This window comes from Mastomys coucha, unplaced genomic scaffold, assembly GCF_008632895.1.
Source record: "Mastomys coucha isolate ucsf_1 unplaced genomic scaffold, UCSF_Mcou_1 pScaffold18, whole genome shotgun sequence".
In the NCBI taxonomy this organism is placed as follows: Eukaryota; Metazoa; Chordata; class Mammalia; order Rodentia; family Muridae; genus Mastomys; species Mastomys coucha.
Window position 1 is genome coordinate 63,906,897 of NW_022196900.1, and position 23,472 is coordinate 63,930,368.

The 23,472-nt window shown below is 43.7% G+C and overlaps 1 protein-coding gene across 11 annotated transcripts in view; it reads left to right on the forward strand.

Moving 5' to 3' along the window:
• The window catches only part of Dab1 (DAB adaptor protein 1), a 1,131,348-nt gene that overhangs the window by 1,056,529 nt on the left and 51,347 nt on the right, over nt 1-23,472 (forward strand). For 8 of the 11 annotated variants that reach the window (XM_031378022.1, XM_031378024.1, XM_031378023.1 and 5 more), the window contains 5 exons: nt 11,204-11,335; nt 11,957-12,076; nt 12,559-12,597; nt 14,075-14,140; nt 20,711-20,770. In XM_031378022.1, coding sequence (XP_031233882.1) covers nt 11,204-11,335; nt 11,957-12,076; nt 12,559-12,597; nt 14,075-14,140; nt 20,711-20,770 — 417 coding nt within the window. Of the gene's footprint in view, nt 1-11,203; nt 11,336-11,956; nt 12,077-12,558; nt 12,598-12,679; nt 12,872-14,074; nt 14,141-20,710; nt 20,771-23,472 lie in introns of those variants that run through there. The other 3 variants (XM_031378030.1, XM_031378029.1, XM_031378031.1) reach the window with 2 other exon arrangements.

Here is a 23,472-nt window from a genome sequence, read left to right on the forward strand (position 1 = left end):
TTGGGTGAAGGATACACCCCCATGATTTTTGCTATGATTTAATGTGGAACTCTCTATGTATGCTTGTTTTTCTCCAGTTTCCCTCTTGTTTAAAGATATCTGTGATGTTGCACTAGGATCTCACCCTACTCCAATATGGCCTTCTCTTAGCGTGTATGTAATTAGTGTTCCCAAACTAGAGCATAGCCTGAAATACTGAGACTTCAGGGGACTTCAGGGCATGTACTGAGGAGGAAGGACAGCACAGATTTCAGCATGCCACAGGAGCATATCATTTCAAGAACAGAAGTTTTGAGCTTGGGTAGCAATTGTTCATGATTAGGCACTCCCCGTACAAGGGCAGAACACCAGGACATTTACAGGATTTTATTTAATTCTCACCTCCATTCAGAGAGTCTGGGAAATCTGTCCTATATAACAATACAGATCATGGCAGATGTACAGTTCAGGTTGTGATTTGTGTTGGGCTGCAATCATGTTTTGCCATAGCACCCTGGGGTCTTACTTCTGTGGGTGCCTCTGCCCATCATCAGCTCTCCACTTCACTTCCTCCTTGTGTAAACAAAGGCATTGGCCTCTCCAGCTTCTCTTCTAGCCCTCCTTCCATGGACTGCAGTGTAAACAATTCACATTCTTGCAAGTTTCTGTCTGTGTGAGATGCTTTCTTGTGACCAAGGCAAAGGTTAATTTCAAATTGGTAACAACATAAAAAGTAATTTTCCGTTAAATATAATGACCTCGTTTCTGTAGTGACCTGTGGCAAAACATGCTGCTTCATCTCATGCAACCACATTCATTTACCTACTTGCTACAATAATTTTATACCACAAGTTACAATGTTGAAATCGTCAGTTATATTGCTAAATACCTATGTCGGCAATTAGGATTCCTCATGCAGAAAGAAAAAGAAATAAAAATAACAGTTTTAGGAGAACAGAAATAGAGGCCATCTTAGTGCATTAGGAACTATTTGGGGGCACAGAGACAGCTGGAACTTGGAACCAGCTATGGCTGGTAATAACCCATAGTAGCTGTGTGACCCAAGATAAGCTATTCTGCTGATTAATTTATGTCAACTTGACACAAACTTGGTCATGCCTTGGAAGAGGGAACCTCAATTAAGGAACTCCTTCTATCAGTTTCACCCATGGGGCATTTTTTTGATTGCTGATTGATGGAAGGGGAACCCGCCCACTGTGGATGGTGTCATCCCTAGGCAGATGGACTTGGGCTGTAAAAGAAAGGAAGATGAGCAAGCCAAGGGGAAGCAAGCCAGTGAGCAGCATTCCTCCATGGCCTCTGCTTTAGTTCTTGCCTTGAGTTTCTGCTTTGGCATCCCTCAATGGTATAAGACAAAATAAGCTCTTTCCTCCTCAATTTACCTTTGGTCAGACTATTTATCAGAGCAACAGAGAAGCAAACTGGGGCAGCTACTCAATCCTGCTGGATCTCAGTTACTTGGACAGTGAATGCAGGAAGAATTGTCTGTAATGTTATTGAACGGGTGAGATAAAAGAGAGTACCATTTTTATTTTAAAAAAATTAAGTCTGACAAAATAAAAATGTAAAGTCTGAATTCTTATGCATACTGAGAAGAAATTCCAGGTTACACACACACACACACACACACACACACACACACACACACACCAGCTATTCATGAGTATGAATTGTCTCCATTGTCCCCATACCCATTCAACTTGAGCATTTAAAATGCTGTTACAGATTGAAAGGCCCCTGCTGATGTCCTGCTGTCCTTCCTGGGATAGGAGAGGAGGTCAGGAAAGTGGTGGCTGCCCTTCTTAGCACTTCTCAGTACACCGTGTCTATAAAGTCGCCCGTGGGTTTAGGAGCAGTGGCTGCTCAGCTGGACATGATGAAGGCTTGTCTCTAACCTACTTTCAGAGAAGTCACGGAAAGTTGACAGTGCCTTACATTCTCCTGTTCTTGGGAAAGGGCCTTAAAATGTGTTTTGCTTCCCATGCCATCACTGATTTCTCCACGCTATAAATGAAGACAGAAAGAGAGAAGGGAGAGCGAGCATACTGAGATCTATCTGTACTCAAAGATTTATCATGAAAACATTCAACCACACAGAAACTTTTCTAAGACTAACTCTAAAATTTAACCTTCTGCCAAATTTGCTCTCTCTGGCTCTAGATGGGTTAAGTGATCAGTAACTCAACAGATACTAGCTATGTCTGAAGGGCTCAGAGCTACTGGGGTTTCATTGGTTCCAGGCCCTTTCAGCAAATGGTGCTAGAAAAATATTTTTAAAAAACTCATAACCTGATATTGATGTTTCCATTTCAAATTTAACATTACAGGATTTCTTCTTAGATTTTACAAATATCTGTGTCTCATCTCTATCTTGTGGACCATCTGGCTTGCTAGTAACATCGTATTTATGTACTTGCTTTATTCTAATATATATCCAAAGCTATCTGAAAAATTATAATTTCAACATGGATTACTGCTGATAATGAGCCAGGCATGCACTGGCGTTTCCCTTGTCTCATGGATCCTAAGTCTGTTTCCTCCTGTGACAAAGATATTGAACAACAATACCAACCAACCAGAGTTCTCCCAAGGTCTAAACCACCAACCAAGGAGTACACATGGAGAGACCCATGGCTCCAGTCACATATGTAGCAGAGGATGACCTTGTCCAGCATCACAGGCCCTTGGTCCTGTGAAAGCTCTGTGTCCCAGTTTAGGGGAATGCAAGGGCAGGGAGGCAGGAGTAGGTGGGAGTACACCCTCATAGAAGATGGAAAAAGGGGGATGAAATAGGGGGTTTCTGTGGGAGGAGGGCGGGGATTGGGAAAGGGGATAACACTTGAAATGTAAATAAATAAAATATCTAAGAAAAAAGAAAAGAAAAAAATCTTGGTGACAGAAGGAAATTGCTGATTTGTGTAACTGAAAATTGTAGCATAGCTTCTCAGGAATGATAAGATCCAGGTTCTTAGGTCCCAGAATGAAGTCAGAAGCTAACCCTTCACCTCCTTTTTTTTTCCCCTGTAACTTGACCTCCCAGACACTCTCTTACCACACTTTGGTGCCTCCCAGACTTTTTACCCTGTTAGTTCCAAGGAAGCCTTGTTGAGTTTGTGAACCCTGGCTACCAGCACATCAGTAATCTATAACGTAGAGACATTGGATTGAGAATCTTTAACTCATTTGCCTCAGGAAAAAAACAAAGCCCTAGATTAAGGGCCTTCCATCTGATATGCTAGATATATTATGTGGACTTCCCAGCCCTAGGAGAGAAGAATCCCTTTGGTTTTCCATACAAAGGTGCTAAGGCTCCATATAAGAAGGTGATTTTTTCTCAAGGCCACAAAGCCATGAAAGGATCTGTGATTCCCTCCGTCACATGATAGACCTGGTGTTTCCTATACAGCTGCACCAGAGCCTGCTGTATGTAGGAGACTGGGAATTGAGTCATGCAACCAGGCCAATCCACCAATTGTGATGTTATAGGTAGCCTAGGTCACGAGCTCTGGGATTTTGAGTGAGCTTGAGTGTTCAGAAGCTACGGTTCAGGCCTGTTTCCCCGGTAAATTTTTACTTCCCATGAGCAGAAATCAGCTTCCATGTCACTTGGCTGATTGCTAAGTGATTAAGCACACCTGGCTCTTTGCCTGGGTACCACATTTTATCACAGGTCTGGGATGCTTTCTGCTAGTTGACTAACTCATCTCTCTCTGTTTTAAGCAAGGTCCTTGTCACATCTTTCCAGATCTGTATGTTTATACCATATGACTAGAGAGCTGTTAAGAAACTGTTATAGCTGTTGTCATCTTGGGAGATTTACAAAAGAGTCAAAGAAATGCTGAGGGCTAGAGGGGACATGCGCATTTGCTGAGCCCCACACCTCATTTTAGTTGCTAAGGAAGAGGAAGGCTCAGGCAGAGGAAGAGCTCGTGGGGCTAGAGGGGGTCAGAACAGACTTGCACCCCAGCTCTTGCTGATTCATTCGTTGCAGATTTTCACTTTAAAATATATACTGACAGATGTATAAACGGAGATACACTAGCAGTTGCCAGTAGCTATCGGGAAAGGCAACGAGCTGTTTATTGATACAGAATGTCAGCTTGGGAGGATTAAAATTTTGTGCAGGTGGATAATTTCAGAACAATGTGAATATGCTAAATGCCACTGAATTGCATACTTAAAATGCCAAATTATATGTTGTGTATATCTTTAAGTATAAATGCACTGAATCCTTAGTACGTATCAGGCTCTGTACTTGATCAATAAAGAGAGAGAAAACAGTGTCGCAATCTTGAGATGGATACTAATCAACACAGTCCCATCCACAGAATGGCAAACTGGCTAGTTCCCTGCCCATCCATCCCAATGAAGGCACAGAACCCAAGAGGACTTGGGAGGCCCCAGAAAAGTGGCATCTGGATTAAGCTCTGAATTCAGAAAGGAGCTGATCTTTCTCTGCATGTAGGGTTTAGTCAGTATGCCTGAAGGGAGACAGAGGCTCATTCAAGGGCCAGAAAAACAGCCATGTGGCATTAAGTGGGGGAAATGTTGGGAGAAGCCAGGGAAACAGCCATTTAACACTGGTGAAATGTGGAGGCCCTGCTAGGCTCTCCAACTTTATCCCAAAGGCAATGGGAAGCTTTGGTGTGATTCAAATACTGGAAGGCCTTGAGGGAACTTGCCACATTTTTTTTTTCCCTCAGTCCCTTCACACTGTAGTGTGACTATCACAGGAAGGGGAGGGCTGCTTACCATGTGAGGAGTGACTCAGCTACTCTCCTAATCCATGTATGAAACAGTGGCTTTGTGCCCTGGGTTCTGGTGACAGAGGTGTGAGGAGTGGATGAAATGAAAGATTTTTGTTTATTTGTTTGTTTTTCGAGACAGGGTTTCTCTGTATAGCCCTGGCTGTCCTGGAACTCACTCTGTAGACCAGACTGGCCTCGAACTCAGAAATCCTCTTGCCTCTGCCTCCCAAGTGCTGGGATTAAAGGCGTGTGCCACCACTGCCCAGCTTTGGCTTTTTTTTTTTTTTTTTTTTTTTTTTTGAAATGAAAGATATTAAGGAGACAAAAATAAGTGAAAATTGGGAGGAAATGGAGGGATTCTTGAAAAGCCAGGAGGGTTGCTTGTGGGAATAGAGAGAAGATGGCATGTGAATTAAGTTCATAATAGGAAATAAAATTATTCTGTAATTTTCTTTCATGCATAATTATTGAACCAACAATTGATATAAATAAAAGGAGTTCTACTTTAAGAATAAATAGTAATTCTACCAAGAGTCGGCCCTCATAAGGACAGTAACGATTTATGTCCAAAGTTCTGGTACACATATAGATAGACATCTTTGTCTTCAGAAACATGGTCATTCTGAACATACGATTTTGAATATGCTTTTTCAAACTCAACAGGATGCTGCTAGAGTATTTCCGTAGCAAAAAATAATACCTACTTTTCTGGATGATTTTTGCCATACTGCATACTGCTTTACAATATAGAAACGTGAATTTTTCTCAGCTAGTCAGTGAGTATTCAACAGCTTTGGATATTTCTAATTTTTCACTGTTCTTCAGCACTGTGGGGAGTATCTTGTATCCAAGTCTTTGTCCGCAGGTTGCATTATTTCTGGATAATTAATTCCCTACAAGAGGAATCATAGGGTCATTTTGTGCATGAGTTTAAGGCTTTGAAACACAGTCAACCAGCTCTCTAGAGAAGTTACATTTCCGAGATAACAAGAAAGCAACCCTCCTCCCCAGGTGCCCTGTACTACACTAAGCATTTCATACCCTAACCTATTAATCTCCTCAAAGCACCAGAGAGATGCTGCCATTTTCCCTATATTACACCTACACACTTTGCATGGTCTGTATTTCTCCACAGCTTCTCAACTCTGCATAGTATTCTCTTCATTCTGAAGGGGAGATACATGCCACTTTCATCTGGCAACATGTGGGGTTCCATGTCATTCTTCATGGTCTACAAAAAAATCAGAGAGGAGCATCTGAGAAAGACAGAGAGAGAGAGCTTCTAAGGGGCACACAGGCAGATGGGAGAGCTGTGTTCTCCCTGGCCCCAAGAGCACTTCCCTTCTCCCCATTATCAAGGTATTGCTCAAGGTAGGCAGCTGATCAAGGTACTGATCCAGGGGCCTCTAGAGATGGAGGCCACATGATCAGAAATGTTTGCTTTTTTGTTCTTGAGGAAAACTGAAAGAAGACTTCAGGATGCCAACCAGGGAACAGCTCCCCCTGACCTGCTCCAGGAAGCACTTGATGATGGGCTGCCCAGGGGGCTGGAAGAGAGGTTGCCTCCCAGTCTTGTTGGCACTGCATCACAGTGAATGCATCCAAAAATATGCTACAAAAGAGAAAGGCTTTTATAATGAGCCCAGGCCTCCCTTTGTCTTGTGAGGTTTTAACTACTGTAATTGCTTATCATGTGAAGTAGTGTTTTTCATGTATCTATTTTTATTCTGTGTCTTTCTACTTCTCTGTATTTTGTATTTTTTTGTTTTGTTCAATTTTGGTTTTCTTTGTTGTTGGTGGTGGTGGTGGTGTTAGCATACTTGAATCATGATGGATATTTTTCCATGAACAGTATTGCATCAGGGAAGGGGGAGCATATACACAATGATTATATGAAAGCTAAACAGGGTAGAATTTATTCCTTAAAAATAGCTAATGTTACAGTCCTCAGCAGATGACTTTCTAATCCATACTGTATTTAATTGGCTGTATTGAACCATAGTACAAATTAAGTCTTCTCTGTAATTTATTCTGTCAGACAGTAGCCCCCCCAAACAATTTGATACTTCATTTAAACATTGTTAAATGGCTCATGGAAATGCAAAGAAAAAGATTTAATGATGCTAAGAATCCCTCTGTTCACAGAATGAATCCTATGTGAAAAGTCATGAATTAACTCAACGCAGCCATTTGATGAGCATTTATTGAGTGCCTACCTTGAGCAATACATAGAGATGGCTCCGCCCGTCCTTACTCTCATTCAGAACTCACTATGAATCACCTATTGTCCTAGAGAAAACTTTTTAGGAACTGTAGAGAACCCACCATGGATCTTTTCTGAAGACTTAACATCCCAAAGCAGAAGGGAAACCTGTGCTTAGAACCAGGGGCTTCCACAACTTTTGCCCTACTCTTCTAGGACGCTCCCATTTATTCTTCAAGACTTAGACTGAACTCACAGCCTCTTCTGGCAAGTCTTCCACATGTCCCCCTCCCTCATTTTGCTCCCAGCCTATGCAACATGCCTTTAATGTCAATATTATCATGCTATATTGTGGTTTTAGGGTTTGCCATATGTCTGTTTTATGAGACCATGAGACCACCTGCATAGATCCAGATCATAGCCAACCCATAGTACACTCTGAGGTGGGAAGGTGCAAACTCCAAAAGGGAGTTGTTTGTAGGGTGGAGCACCTAAAGTCCATGGAGACAACAGGGGTCAGGCTGGACTGAGGATGGTGATGCCTGGATGATCCCTTGTATCTTCTACCAACAACCTTGATCCACAGTGAAGGGAAGAGGGCAAGACGGCACAGAATACGGAGTCATGAAAGGCCTACTTTTAAGACCAACAACCTGCTTCACTATCAAGAGCAAGTGTCTGCCCCAAGACACTGTTTTCCAGGAGCCATACAAACCAGGCATGAATAGAGTCTGCCCTCTCCCACTCTCAGCTTTCCACTCAGGTCTCATCTTTACCAAGACCCAAATTTTTCCACAGAAACACACTCCTTGGGTGAAACCTTCTTTGTCACCCATGACCAGTGATAGCCTCTCTTTGACATTTTGCCATTGGCTACTCTGCAGACACATAAAAAAGGTAGACAGCAGAACCTGGAAGTGATTCATAAGAACTAGATTTAAACTTCCAGGTCCTGCTTCCTTGACTGCTTTCTCTGGGACCCCCTGTAATTCACCTCTATATGATTTACTGCCCTCTCTGACCTCAGACACTTGCCTGCATTGCAGACAGTCACAATTTCTTCTGCCTATTCAGTTCTTTATTTCATGTGCTTTCTCCTCTCTGTTTATGAGCTTCAGCTTTTGTTTGTTCAAACTAAGAGTCAGGCTTCTGTGAAAATGAGACCTAGCTTCTACATAACCCTGTTTTCATCAATGCTTTGCCACCTTGGGTAAGAAAGACAAGTCTTGGATTTAGTGGTGACTAGGACAGTAGAGGCTCTGGCCTTCGGTCTCTTTGTGAATAAACTCAGAGCCAAGCTATGTAACATTTAAGGTTCCTTCTGGCTCTGAGTGTCTTTGATTGTGTTGCATAATAAAAAAATCTACTTGAAGACCAAGACAATTTCTAGGCTCAGTGAAGAAGCATTTGCATGATGCTCTGAGTTGCTAAGATGAATGTGAATAACATAACTGTAAAGTTTACCAAATCCCAATGTGTGTGCATTTCCATGTGTCCTATATCGTGTCTGAATAGGAGACATATTCCCTCACTGATGGTTAGTTTCAAGTAGATGAGACACTTGGAGAGCACAGCTCTTTAACATGTCATAAAATTAACTACAGGAAAAGATACTGTTACAAATATCTTTAAGTACTTTGTGCACACGCACTGACACAGCTAACACTTTGCAAGGCATTATTAGGTATCATCAAGCATTAAGGATGTTTTGATTTAAAATACTTAATGAGGATTCGTAGATAAATTAAACCATCTCCATCTGCCATCTTCATGGTAGGTGATATTTTTGCCATTGCACACTCATCTCTAAATCTAATTCCACCAGGAAGATTTCTAATCGCTGTTTAATTTTAGAGCAATATTCTACTTGGCAATCAATAAGGCAGTGTCGTCAAACTTGGATTTAATAGGAGACGTGGATTACATCCTCTACATTATGCAGGGAAAGAAATACTTTCAGGAAAAATGGAGAGAAGAAAAGAATGCCTTTGTCTCCAATTTTCCCCTGCCACATACCATTCTAGCTCACAAAAGCTTATAAATCAATGCCCCATGTTGCGTGAATATAAATCTCATCAATTTTACATCATTAACACCATGAAAAAAGCTACTACTCTCAGAGCAATTTCCCTCTGCTAGCTAAATCTGTCCTTTTGATGAAACAAAACAAGCAGATTCTGATTGTTTTGCTAACAAACCCTTCCTCCACCAACTTTAATCACATCAAAATCCACTCAAAGTATAAACTTGCCATATTGCCGGTTGAGGACTTGAGGTGGTGATGCCATGCTGCTCTTCAGGGAGCAATTGGCCCCTGGAAAGAGGATGAGGGTCATCAGATGGGTGAGTAGCAACTGCATCCTGACAGATGAAGGCAAGGCAGAACATTCTAGAACAGCAGATGATTCACATGGTCAGAAGCCTAGTCAAGCAAGAGGCTGAGGAATTGATATTTTGTAAGATCAGTGATCTCTAGAATTAAGGTGATGACTGTCATGAGAACCAGAGGCCAACTGAGCCAGGAGACCAGAGTGGCTTTAAGGGACAGGAAACCTGGTACTGGACCTAAGAGAATACCTACCCTAGTAGTTCCAAAGGCTTTTCCAGAGGAACTGACTATGCTGCCTTTGTTTCTCCCTCCTTTCTGGTATTCAGGAATAGGAAAGATTTTGTGCACCATAAAACACATTCATTTTTCTCCTTGGACTATTCGAGTGTATTTTGCTATTTTGCTTATATTTGCTACAAATATAAGCTAAGGAACATAGCAACAATAAGCAGATATAATGCCAGTTAAACATTTGCATGCACAAATATATAGAGATATATTAGGAATAATTATAAATTTCTATCTTTCAACACCAAGCCCACGCCAGCATCATTCTAGAGAGAGAGGAACTCAAAGCATTTTCAATAAAATGAGGAACAAAGACAAAAATGTCTACTCTCCCCATATCTGTTCAATATAGTACTTGAAGTCCTTTTAGGTTTTTGAAATTTGCCTTCTTATTGCCTTTACTGATCCTTATGAAGCCAGGATTTTTAAATTAGGATCGTTCAGTGTGTCTTATCTAGGAAATAAACTGGGGTGCAGAAAGGACTGGTGGGTCCTTTGCATTGGTACAGTGACTAAGAGTTCAAGCTTCTTGATATAAAGGAAATGCTCTTTGTGGGGATTCTGGACTGAGTGTATCTCTTTGCATCTGCAAGCCTTTCTAGAGCATTAATTGATATGATCTGTGGGATTGTTATAGGAAAATAACCACAAAGATGTCCATCGGATGGAACAGGGTGGGAAACTTTGGTTCTGTGGTAGCTTGATAACAAAAGCAGAGAGGCCAATTTCAAACTACTGAGCATAACCCAGACTGTTTCAGTTCACCGAAATGGGTGGAGCTTAGGGCAAGGCTAGAAGATGGCAGAGTTCAGGAAGACAGAGTTTAGTGTGGACCATGGTCCCGAAGTCAGACAAACTTATCAGAACAATCTCTGTGACCATCAATGTGAGAGAAATCCATCATGAGTTTTAAGGGAATAGTCCTTCAAAGAGAGGGAAGGCTAGTCCTGTTCAGGGGCTGCTTAACAGCCCTAGTGTGTCATTTCATGTGGTCATCAAAAGAGAATTTAAAATGGTGATGAAATCGGACATTGCAGACAGAGAGACTCCAACCGATGAAAAGCATGTGTGTGCACATGGACATATGCATGTGCCCCAACCTCTGCCCCAATGACTTTGAAGAAGATAAAGTCATTCATCCCTCAACACAGATTTTTCACCAGCTGCTGGGAAAACTCAGTAACCCTGCAAAACAGGAATACTGTGAAGTTCACAGCACTCCCTGGAGTTGTTCAAGGGACAGCCCCTCCCTCTCTATACAATGGCCTGAGAACCGTAAGTCTATTCGCTATGGAGACGGATTGGACTGGGCTGTGCTGTGAAGGTTGCAAGCAGAAAAGAAGCATGTGGGCTGATTTCGACTGGGACGCTTTGGCAGGCGGTGTGAAGCCACCTCTGCAGATGCTCACTCCCATATGAACAGTCCTGGTTTCTCTCTGGTCACAGCAGTGAGACCATGGAGGGAGACCTCCCTTTCTCAAGGGCAGGCGTAGCTCTTTTTCCTTCCATCTGTACCAAACAGCTTTCCCAAAGCCCCTTGGGCCTTTCGCACATGGCGGAAACACATCTCTTATTGATCAACAGCTCGAGGGGGTGTGTTCCCTGAAACATGCTCTTCCTTTTGTGTGTCCCCAGGCCCTTCAGCATCACCATGCTGTTCATGAAATTTCCTACATTGCGAAGGACATCACAGATCACCGGGCTTTTGGATATGTTTGTGGGAAGGAGGGGAATCACAGATTTGTGGCCATCAAAACAGCCCAGGCGGTGAGTATTCGTGTCCAATACAGGTGTTTTTCTTGTTACTGTGCAGGACAGAGCCAACACTGTTGATTTTCTAAGACCCAGCCTGACCAAATGATGGACCACCACTGTCAGCTGGTGTACAGAATCCCACCTAGGAAAGATAAACAGCCTTAAAGCAAAGAAACACGGCCCTACCCGTTCAGCTTTTTTTTTTTTATCCTAATGGGTATCTCCTAATGACTAATTATTTTCCCTTTCTGATTAAGCTAGATAGAGACACGTATACAAATAAGTTTCCTTGTGTTCATAGTTTCATTTAAAAAGAAAATAAGAGAAAACAAATAGCTGTTTTGCATATGGCCTGCCCTAATTTTATTGTATTCCGAATCACTAATAAATAAAAGCAATGCTTTTTATGCTTATGATTATTATGAATTTGCAAATATAATTAGTTGAAGAAATGAACTTTAGCCTAGAAGCAATTTGCTAAACCAATATAAACAAGGTAGAATTAATTAAGAATGGAATGCTTTCAGTTTAATAGAAAAAGGAAGGGCTGTGGGTTGGAGCTGCAGACAAAAATGCGTAGCCGCGGTTCAGCAGCGTTCTTTATTAATGTGTCCCACCACCCTTCCACTCCAGGCTGAACCCGTTATCCTGGACTTGAGAGATCTCTTTCAACTCATCTATGAGCTGAAGCAAAGAGAAGAATTGGAAAAAAAGGCACAAAAGGATAAGCAGTGTGAACAAGCTGTGTACCAGGTATACCTATGTGTTTCTCCCAGTGCTGCAGATGACGGGGCCCACAATAAACAGATGGGAAAACTGACAAGTCGAGCTGTCTCCTCCTGGTACTGAGCAGAAATAAGCAGAGATAAAAGATTCCTGTGTAGATTACAGACACCCAAACCAAGCCATTAGAAGTGATCCTTTTTGTTTTTGTTTTTGTTTTTCTGAGACTCTAGATAGGTTAGAGAAAGGGAACTCTTTAATCTGGGGAAGATCTCAGGGGAAGAAGACTAAAGGCCCCTAGCAGCTTTGCTGGCTTTGCTGTTGTTAGTGCTGGGAGTGGGTGGGGAGAGAGCTGCAGGATTTGGAGTTTCTTTGTGTGTTTTCTGCATTCATGACCTCCTACTCTGTCCTAATCAATGCTGGCTCTCTACTGTGCTGTAGCATCTGAAGATAATCTCACTTCTCTTCCTTTGCATCCTTTGCTTTCACCTTCCCTTCCCTCGCTGGGATAGACCATTTTGGAAGAGGATGTTGAAGATCCCGTGTACCAGGTAATTTCTGAACCACACCAGGGTTTTGCATGCAGCTGTGAAGGCTCTTTTGACTGAAACTTGAGGATTCTGTTGAATGCAGAACCTGCAGAAGAATTAAGATGATTTCTGAAGGCCAGGGTTGCCAGCCTCTGCAGGGAGAGAATTTTTCCACACTAAGAAGCCAGCAGCCGTGATGGGAGATCTAGAGATCCACTTCCTTCTTCGTGCCCCTGCCTCAGACCCCTCCACAATCTGGAAAGTTTGATCCTAGAAATAAATGTTTTTCAGTGGTCTCTCGACTGTTGTAACTTTCTTAGAGACAAGATGGATAATGGATAATTCTATAAGCTAAGAATTAGGGTTGAGGGGCTGACATTTGCATGACATTTGAGCACGAACCTAATGAACGGTTTTCCAGCTTTAGCAGGATGTAAGAATATTTCTGAAACCCTGATGGTGTAGGTTAACCCTCTGATTGTTTGACTCATAGCACAGAGCTGTTATAAATGAGAGAATCCTAAGATATCTCTGTCCAAGGCTTTCTCTGCACTCTCTTCACAGTCCACAGCACAGGATACCTTTTGAGGTCAAGTCCAAGGTCTATGCAAACAAAGATTCAGAAAGAAAGGAAGAAGTGGCTTTCCACATTCTGCTTATTTCTAAGGAGAAAAAGTGGAACAAGATTTAGACATGCTTTTTGAACCTAAAAGCAAGCCTTCGGCTTGTATGTCTAATCACGATACACAGGCGTGGTTTACGTCTGCCTTATGTATGCATGCGTTCACAGCAACAGCTACTATGGCGATGATCAAAATGAGATGGTAAATTGATACATGCATAGATACATAGGCAAGTAGATAAGTCTCAAAATAGAAGTATCTAGCAGATCTGTAGTAAACATGAATCAGAAATGCATTACTCAACACATCCTTGTTCTGAACAATGAAGAGGAAGAACTGACTTATCGCAGGAATTTCAACCATTGCTTACTGGGCTCATGAAGGATGAGAATGGTGGTCTTTTGGAAACACCCAGCCCCTTAAGTCTGAAATGTACACATAGAAAAGTTGAAGTCTACTATTTTATACTGATGAGATTCAGTTTAGGGGACCAGGGAGGTTGGGCTTCTGAGCTCTTGAGCAGTGGCCTGGGACCTTAAGAAGGCAAGGGGACTGTAGAGTGAGGTTTGCAAGGCTGTCACCCCATGACACCATTCCATGCAGCTGCTACGCAGACAAAATGCCACTGGATGAAGACATCACCTCTCCAGAAAGACTTCCAGTTTCCCGGTCCCCTCGCTGCAAAAGCCACGCAGCGAAACTCTGCAGTGTACCTTGGCAGGGTCCATTTTGTCCCCGTACCCATTCCGATTCCCCCTCTTGTGCCTGTTTCTATGATGCTTGCTGTGATGTGCATCTAAATTCGAAATGCTTTTCTCGTCTTTCTTTTTTTGTTTCCCCTTCTGCCTTTTCCTCTCTGGCTGCTCCTGCAATAGTACATTGTGTTTGAGGCTGGACATGAGCCAATCCGTGATCCTGAAACAGAAGAAAACATTTACCAGGTATAAGATCCTTGCTTCTTCCTTTGCACCCTCCACCAGCAAATGCTAAGCATACTAATAGGCTTGACATTGAGAGGTTTAAGAAGTCAGGGGTCTCTGGGTCACCCAGGAACGGGAGATGCCTTCGGGAACACTGATTACAGGTTCCCCAGCAATTTTTCTGCAGTTTCCATGCCTCATCATTGCAATCTTGAGTGGCCAGTTGGGTACAGTGTTCAGATCTGGAACAGATCATAGGTCTTTTAAGTAGCATTATTTTAGTTAGGGTTCTATTGCTGTGAAGGAACACCACAACCAAGACAACTCTTATGACGGAAAATATTTAACTGGATCTAGCTTACAGTTTCAGAAATTTAGTCTATTTTCATCATGTTGGGAAGCATGGCAGTGTGCAGGCTAGCATAGTGCCGGAGTGGAGCCGAGTGAGAATTTTCAACTCTTGATCTGAAGACAGCAGAATAAGACTGTCTCACACTGAGCATAGGAGACCTCAGAGCCCACCTCTACAGTGGCACACTTATTTCTTCAACAAGGCCCTATCTTCTTCAGCAAGGCCACACCTACCTCAACAAGGCCACACCTACTAATAGTGCCACTCCCTGTGGGCCAGGCATTCAAACACATGAGTCTATGGGGGCCGTATGTATTCAAACCACCATAAGCATACAACCCAAGCATTCCACTGTACTGAGATAATGTACTGGAGAATTGCAATCCACCAAGTACAAGGGTCTTTCACCTCTCAAAGGAATGCATGCATACAGTTTGTTTAAAAACCCAACTTCCCTCCTAAACACAAGAGACAAATTTGAATGTTTTTTATGAAACCAGCACTGGGAGGATTGACTGGAACCAAGGAAGGCAGAGCTGAAGGCTTTCTCCATTCTGAAGGGGAAACACAGTAATGCTCATACCAGGGAAAAACACTGAAAACATTTCTAAACTCATCCAGCTCTTAGAAATAGGGGATCAAATAATCCCCCATTTCAACCCTGTCTTTTGGTGGGGAGGGTCATCAATGGAGTAAAGTTTAGAACACACTCTGCAGGCTTACATAGCTACTTGGAGCCAAGACTGAGAAGCAGATGCAAGCGGAGGCTGAGCCCCAGCCTCCTCTGGAATCCCATGTAAGGGCTTAGACCTTGGGCCCCAGTAGCATGGTATAGGGACACATCCAGTAAATATGATAATTTTTCACTAATGGGAACCTTAGTCTTCATTTAAAGCATAAATACTATGGGAGGAGTGATTTGATGCATTTATTTAATCAGTGGTTTTAATTTACTTCATTGTGTGTTCTATTATTCAGCCTTAGGCATGTGTTAATTGTGAAATCAAAATAAAACCTATTTTCAATTTCTATCAAATGTGTGGAATTCGAAATGAGCAAGCCCAATGTTGTTTCCCCCACCAATTCAGTTTAAACCAGCCTTGTAGACTAGTCATTTAAGTGGACTCTTCCCATTGGGCCTCATGAGTGAGAGCCCTCAGAGATGGCTTCAGAGAGCGTCTGCCTGAGATGCGAGGTGTTAGTCTTCACTTACAAAGTTTCTGTCTCTAGAAAGAAAAGTTGCAGTTGTCCCCAGAGTCAGATCTAAAGCCCTGACCCACCCTCTGGTATCTGAGCATTGAGGCCAAAAAGCTATCAACCTGTAGCCCCAGGGAGAGAGATCACCTTCTTAAGAGAGGGACTTGAATCCAGATGAGCTCTAGTTGCACAGCGCTCAGAGACAGTAAAGTGCCATCAAGTGCCAGAAAGGAATGCCTTAGGCTAGGGCAGAGCCGGGGGTCCAGTTTGGCCCTTCTCACCATCTACCTTTGGGTCATGGTTGGAAGGCAAGACACCTACTGTTTTTCAGACTTCTCCAGTTATAAAGTATGGGGCTCCATCCCAACATATGTCAGTGTGAGACTGAAACCCGCTTATATGGGGATAGAATAGTGGGGCAGCATCCTGGAGCATGAATATCTATGTGGATCCAGATCTTAGCAACAAATGTTAGCTCCAGCCATTGATTTAAATTGTAGGGTTTTCATATGTCTGTGCCTTAATTTACCCACCTGTAAAATGAGTAAATAAGGTCCAAAGGTCTCTCTGGGTAAGCTCTTTCCTGCCGTTTGCAGCATACCTTGCAAGAAGTAGCTCAACCACACAGGACTGGGTACTCTTTGCAGAATCATGTTGACTCACTTTATAGGGCAGCAAGTGCCGCCTCAGAAGTGGGGTACATGTATGATGGTTGATGCCCCCCAAACATAGAGGCTACATACAGTTTTCATCTCTCAAAATTCCCACTATGGATTGAGTCATTTTCCCACCTTTCAGACAAGAGGAGTGAGGCTTATGGGGACCAGGGATCTTGCTGAGGTTGCAGAGCTGGTGAGATAGGATCTCTAAGGCCAGTCTCTCTGACCTCTGTAATAAGCACCTCTGTCTCTCAGCTCTTTTCAGCTCAATGTTACATGGCCCTGGGCTTCCCAATTAGGTCCCGTGTATTTTAAGTAGCTATCTAAAAGATCTCACTTGTTTTAATAGCGCTGGCCTCTTGATCTTCCCATCTGCCTATCATTAACAGGAAGGCATCATTTACGAGAATGAATATTTTATCCCATCTATTGGAAAGGCCTGTGGCCATGTCTGTTCCTCTCCTGCACTGCAGATCCACCTGGGCTCAGTGCACTTAACAGGAGATAAGCCCTCACCTCAAAGATTACCAGGCCTTCAAAGCACTGCCATTAGAAGGCCTGTTGTGTGTGTGTATACGCACGCGTGTGCTGGCAATTACTACAAAGCTGATCCTGCTGCATGCATCTTACTGTTTCTACTACTATGGCTCAAAGTGATCTCATTTCTATCCTGGCCCCTGTTTCTAGAAGGAAGCACACACAGACCTGAGGCCTAGTAGCCTTTCAGTTTTTTATGCCTTTGGATGATACACATAAATGTTGCCTCTCAGCTTTGTGGACTATGAGCTGTGGATAGTGCAGTGAGGGCTCTATACGCTGATAAGTCCTGTCCACAGAAGCTTCTGTGTAGCCATCCCTTCCTCTTACTTCTGTATCATCATCACCATCATCAGCATCAGATACCACTTTTGATGATTCTGTCCTAACAGAAAGAGAAACTACCTACAGAGCTCATTGTGTGGGAGAGCCCCTCAGAAAGCTGAAGCCTTGGTTTGCTGTTGTGCCCAACATGATGGCAAAGAGGCTCTGGGGCAATTGAGGCATCTTTCCAAGGGGGAGTGATGCCTCTTCATATTAATAATCATAATTGTCTCTTGCGTCACGTGCCTGAGAAAACATTAGTTCTCTTTAAAACAACACGGCGCAATTTTACACGTGACTTACTGGTGACCTTTCTGTCATTTGGTGAGTTGAGAAGAGAAATGGAGGCTATCATTTTCAAGAGAAGGGAATCTGAAAGCCAACATCGGGGGCTCTAATTCCAGTCCACAAGGGGGGGCACCTCTCACTTTCCAAGTGGGTGTTTTTCACTTCGTTTGTTCAGAGCTAATTATTCATCTCCCCATGTCTTAAGTATCAATTTAAAACAGGGAAGCTAGCCCTGTGTCACCCAACACACCCCTAAATAGCCTCTCCACACATAATTACCACACTGCTGACCCGAATGTGCCCTCTGTGCGTATCACTTCAGGTGTAAGAGTCTACTTAGCTTGTTCATTGGGAAGTGTATTCGTGGGCACCTAAGTATCTGCTGAGCACCTAGGAAAGGAACAGTGACAACTGCATGGTCCCTGTCCTTAAGGAGTTTAGAGATAATCCCCTAGATGCTCATGTCAACCAATGGAGGAAACTGAGGCTCAGAAACCAAGGTGACTCCTCTAAGTATCCCACCCTAGACCCAAGCCTGGGTTAGGGACCAGATCTTTACTAGTTCATCTAAAATTTTAACACTCAATATCACTATTGTGTACCGCAGTGGTCCCTTAGGTGGAACAGATCACATGGGCAGAGCCAGACCTTAGCCCTCACTGGTGAATGTTTGATGAGGCAAGTCTTTGCTTAATGTTTAAATATAAAAGTATTTATAAATACTACAAGGATAATCGAGTATCGAGTATGCACCCTGTGTTGAGCAAGCTTACAGAGCTGTGGTCCTAGAGACACACAGACAGCATGAATAGAAAAAGCCTGTTTCACACTGCATTAGTAGCCTGTGTACAGTTCCATCTCACCCAGCCCAAGGAGTTCTGCTGACTCGGGCCGTATCTTCCATTCTCCCTGTCTGGAAAAGGCACACTCCCTGACATAGAACAAGTGCTTGGGGACTTTTCTTTTTTAGTGAAAGAGTAGCAGGAAAACCAAACAAACAATCAAAAGCCTCCAAACCAGGTTTGGTAGAGGGAGGCAGGACTGGTGAGAAGATGTCCTGGCTGAGATAAATCTTAAAGGACAAACAAGCAGATTGATATCTCACCCATGGGAGAGCCAAGTAGAAAAGTGTTTTCAATTATGCACAGTTTGGGTTTCTCTGTCGCATGGCTTGTTCTCCATTTGCGGGGATAATTGAGAAGCAGCCGCGGTTCAACTGTGCTAAGTGCCTGTAGTGAGCAGTGAATTACAGGCAACAGAACACTCCTCTTCTGCTCAGTAAAGGGTGAGCTACTGAGAACAAAAGTGAGGGCTGGTAATTTATAGGCCCTCGTTAACAAGGACTTGGTAGACATTTGGGGAGGATTCCTTCTAAATGGAGCCCAGTTGTCAGGACCCAAGAAATGGCATTCTTCATTGGATACCTGTTAACTGGGCTTGGGGAGGGGCATCTCCTACCTGGCTGTGCTTACTCATAGCACTGCTTTTCTGCAAGGATGCTCTTGGGCCTCTGGGAATGCAGGGCATGATGTCTTATAGAGAAGGATGTAACTGAAGCAGCCACCTGAACAAGTGTAGCCACAAACAGCGAACTGCCTGGGCTGCGGAGCCTGGCCACCCCAATTCCCAATTCCCCAATTCCCTCTCCAGGCCTGATCTTCCTCCTCTACATCAAAGAGAAGGATGGCTGTAGTTCTGAATGGCTTATCCTGGTTATTATATTGCTATTTATGGAAAATGGAATGTTTGCCATCCTGCCAGCTCCTGGGACTTGCCTAGGGCCATGTTAACTAACTGACTAGTAATATTAAGACTAGACGTCTTGTTTTGGTACCCAAAAGGTCTGGGTTTGGACACCACCAGGTCTGAAGTTTGGGGCAAAGTCCATAACATCTCTAAGCCTCCCTTTCTATAGTTTGAGGGTAGGGTTGGCGTCCGGAGTTTAAGTTAAACGAAGGTAAAAATAGGAGAATTCAACATGTCAGTTCAGGTTCTTGCTCTCAGGGATGGAATAGCTGGCTGGTCCATGCTTGGCAAGCATTTCTTTTTTTTTTTCAGTATCCCCCACACTGCTGTATGGATGATTTACCCAGCGGGTATTCCTAGCGGGCCTTCTGGTTGTGACATACTCTATCTGCTCCTGAGGAGCATTCCAGCCTGCTGGAAAGACAGTCCCACTGTCGGGACATTATAAATCCACTGCTGCTTGGTCTCTGCAGAGGAGAGCAAAGCCGCGGCAGTCTGGGGGAGGAGCAGTTAATGAGTGCTCCCAATCTGGAATGTTTCAGTGCTGAGCCCTTGATTGACACATTAGAGAAGTATTCAACACTATTAATATCACAAAATGTGTTCATATACATATGTATATGATTATGTGTGACAAAAGAAAGCATCATCCTACCATATTGCAGAATTGTGGGGCTCCATAGTTCTTGCTTATCTGATATCCAGTTTCTCATTTTGCTTCTTAGTATAACCTGAGTGAGATATATTGTCAGTCAGGCCTGTTGAGAACAGCAAAGCCAGAGGAGCTCGATAACCTGCTCAGGGTGTTGCAGGCAGCAAGTAGCCCCAGGAGGCCAGATGCATAAGCAGGGAAGGAAGCAAGGGGAGATCTGGAGGGATGTAGCTTAATCAGGAACTTTCCCGATCCTGGTGTCTTAGTGTCCCTGTCATATGGGCCCTTCCTTTGATTGGCAGGTGGCTTATGTGGGACCCCAGTAGAAAGCTGACAGGTACTAGGAGCTCTTTTTTTTTTTTTAATAGCACATCAATCTTAGCCTTTTGTTGTTGTTGTGTTTTTGGTTTTTTCATTTCTACCATGTGATGCTTGAGTTCTCCATAGCTATTCTTTGATTCTAAGAAAGGCTCAAGAGCAAAAATTTATTATAAGATAGTTACCCCTGCCTTAATAAAATTTTCTCAAGGGAAGGCTTGAGGTCTTCCCAGCTAACAGCAACTCCTCAGGGATGGGTCCTGGATCTGTCTTAGGGGCCATCTCATGGACAGTCAAACTTGCAGAGATGACTTACTGCTTTGAAAGTGGAACACCAAGCCAGATGATGGTGGCACAAACCTTTAATCCCACCACTTGGGAGGCAGAAACGGAAATCTATGAGTTCAAGGCCAGCCTTGTCTACAGGGCAAGGTCCAGGCCATTCAGGGCTACATAAAGAAAAAGAAATAAAGTGGAACTCCGGTGTTTTGACTGTTGAATTTGATTTCTCTCTCTAGGTTCCCACCAGCCAAAAGAAGGAAGGTGTTTATGATGTGCCAAAAAGTCAACCTGTAAGTGTAAGTACATGTGCCTCGGTGGCCAGATTCACACAGAGGCTGCACCTGATGGGGACATCTTCTTCCAGAATTAGTCTCACATATGGCTTCTCATGGATACAGGGACAGAGACAAGAAGAAGGGATGGTACAGATGAGCAAGGGGCCAGTCAGGACAAAGGTCTGTTCCTCTTGTTCCTGTGAATGGAAAGGGATGAGGTTGGATAATACAAACAGCTCTGCCTGAGGGGCTCAAGGTCCCAGGTGTTCCAGAATAAAGGGCTCCAACCGCAGCTTTATAATACATGGTCAAGTATAGGATGCCGTTGGTCTTTTCTACTCATCCAATCTTAAAATGGTTGAGACGTTTCAAAGGAACAAAAAAGGGGCTGGTCAGGACCTTTGAGGTATGTAAGGACGGATACCATTATCAAGGACTTAAAGAAAAGGTCCTGTATAGCAGGCTTGCAAAGACACTAGCAGGTGGGTGGGGCCATGGCAAGGACAGTGCCCAGTGTATCTGGACCCCATCTGTTGGAGGGTCTCTACCGAGCTCTACCCTGGCACTGAAGGACTGGCACTCTTATTCCTAATGCCAGCAGCACTGAGGACTGGCCTGCTCTTTTGGGTTTCGATTGGTCTACCCCCCATTACAATTTCCTTCAGTTCACTTTGTGCCTGGATTGACTCACTTGCCCCTGACAGGTTTAGATATGCGAGGAAACATGCTCTATTTGCTGCCCTAGTTTTTCTGATTTTATTAACCATTCTGATCACACCCTCTCCATGCTTAATAGCTCCAAGGGGGAAAAAACCCTAAGCCTCTTAGCCTGGCAGACAAGCTGTCTAAAAGGCTCTATTGGCTCACAAGTCTCTTGCCCCTCTTCTGGCCCAGCTCTCCAAACCCTGCCTTCTTCCTGCTCTGTCTGTTGCCTGATCTTCCTTCATCTAGTTATCAGAGAAACTTGGGGTTTCTGCTCTGATCACACCTATTTTTGTGGCCCTGTAACACTTATTCCCCTATGAACAGCATCTCTTCCCCAACCCCTACCGTGAGTCTCCGGGGGTTCTTGTATTGCCAAAAGTGAACCCTGGTATTTGGATGCCAGACTGGAAGCAAGCTTGGAAATATTTAATGAAAAACAATTGTCTCTATCCTAAGGAAGGGATCTACGAGAATTCCTGGTTCTTCTACTTAAAGAGATTCCCTGTTTATCAGCACCCTAAAAGGTTGTTACCTAAAGACACGAGAAGGTTTGTGTAGAAGACACACGGGTGGATTGCACTGGCTGTTCGATTGCTGTTTCTTAAGACCTAGACTTACCCAGTGTTGTAACAAATGTCTACATTTTCAAAGGCCTGAGAGAAGCAGGAGGCATGAGGCTCAGACGGTAGCTTACAGACATAAACACAGACATTTAGCTCCTGCTCCTGTCTACCCCACAAGCTTTGGTAGAGTTTCTACAATGCTTGGCCCAAGACTCATCAACTACCTAAAGGAGGGAGTTACTGACTTGAAGAGAAGATAGCAGTGACATGTCTTGAAATATTAGTCTCAGTTAAGTCTGCCTCACAGAGATGCATGAATTCCCTTTGGTCCCTCTGCTCTGCTGTCTGGATGCCCTACAAGCGTTGGCATAAAGCCCCGCCCCGCTGGCAATATATTTTTTTCAGGGGTCAGCTCTCTGCTGTGAGAACCCCTTCTGTAACTACCCAGGTTGCCCCATTTGATGCTGTCCTCATCCAGAAAGAGATAGGAAGCAAAGGGAGCCCTGCTTGTGCCCATTAGCCAGGGAGCCGTGGGGTGGGGCTGCTACTACACATCTCCCTCGGGGAGGCAAAAACAATGGCTTGAGCTGACAGTTTTGACCAATCTGGGGACAGTCAACTTCTCAAATTGTGTGTGCCCCTCCTTTGGGAAGCCTTCTTTACCTCAAACAGGGTTACTGGCCTTTCTGTGAGCTTTTGGACTTCCCTTTGCAATGATAACAGTGAATGTTGTTGGTTTTTTTTCTAATTTGTCTACATGAGCCACTGGCTCTTGTGTGCCCCAAAAAGTATTCAGAGAAATTATGGCTGTTGTAGTTCAGGAACCCAGCACTCTGCCTGAAATGTAGCTGTCTTCGAGCATGGAGGTAATGTCCCATGTGGAGACAGGGATCTGGGTTTGAGACCTGGCTTCATTACTGCTTTTGTGAGGTTGCCTGGGTCCTTTTCTCTATTTAGTCTGTTAGTCTTCTTGTGTTTGTAATGGCAATAGAAAACCATTGGATTCTCAGGGTTTCTATCAAGCACTCAGTTTATAGTATCTGTGGATAGAACTGAATACATGTGCTTTAAATTACTTGTGTGTCTATCGAAGATGGGGGTGATGCCCTATCCGTGACTACTAGAGCCCATTAGCACAGAATAGCTGCACAGCAGGTGTGTGAGAGCGAGTGAATGAACAAAACTGAAAATGAATGACTGTGGAAGGAGTGGATGTCTCTGGATCCAAAGCTTATGCCTTCAGTTCTTCTTCCCCCTAGAGCAGGATCTCAGATGCAGACAGTGGTCGCTGTTGTAGCAGCCCCTTGCCCAGCCACACCCTGCACTTTGCCTTCAACAGCTTGTGCCCTGTTCTGCCTCCAACCTTCATAAACATGTGTGGGTTTTTTTTTTTTCATCGTAGCTTGGAATACCAAGCTGACAGATGGCTTTCTGAACACACACATGGAAACGCAC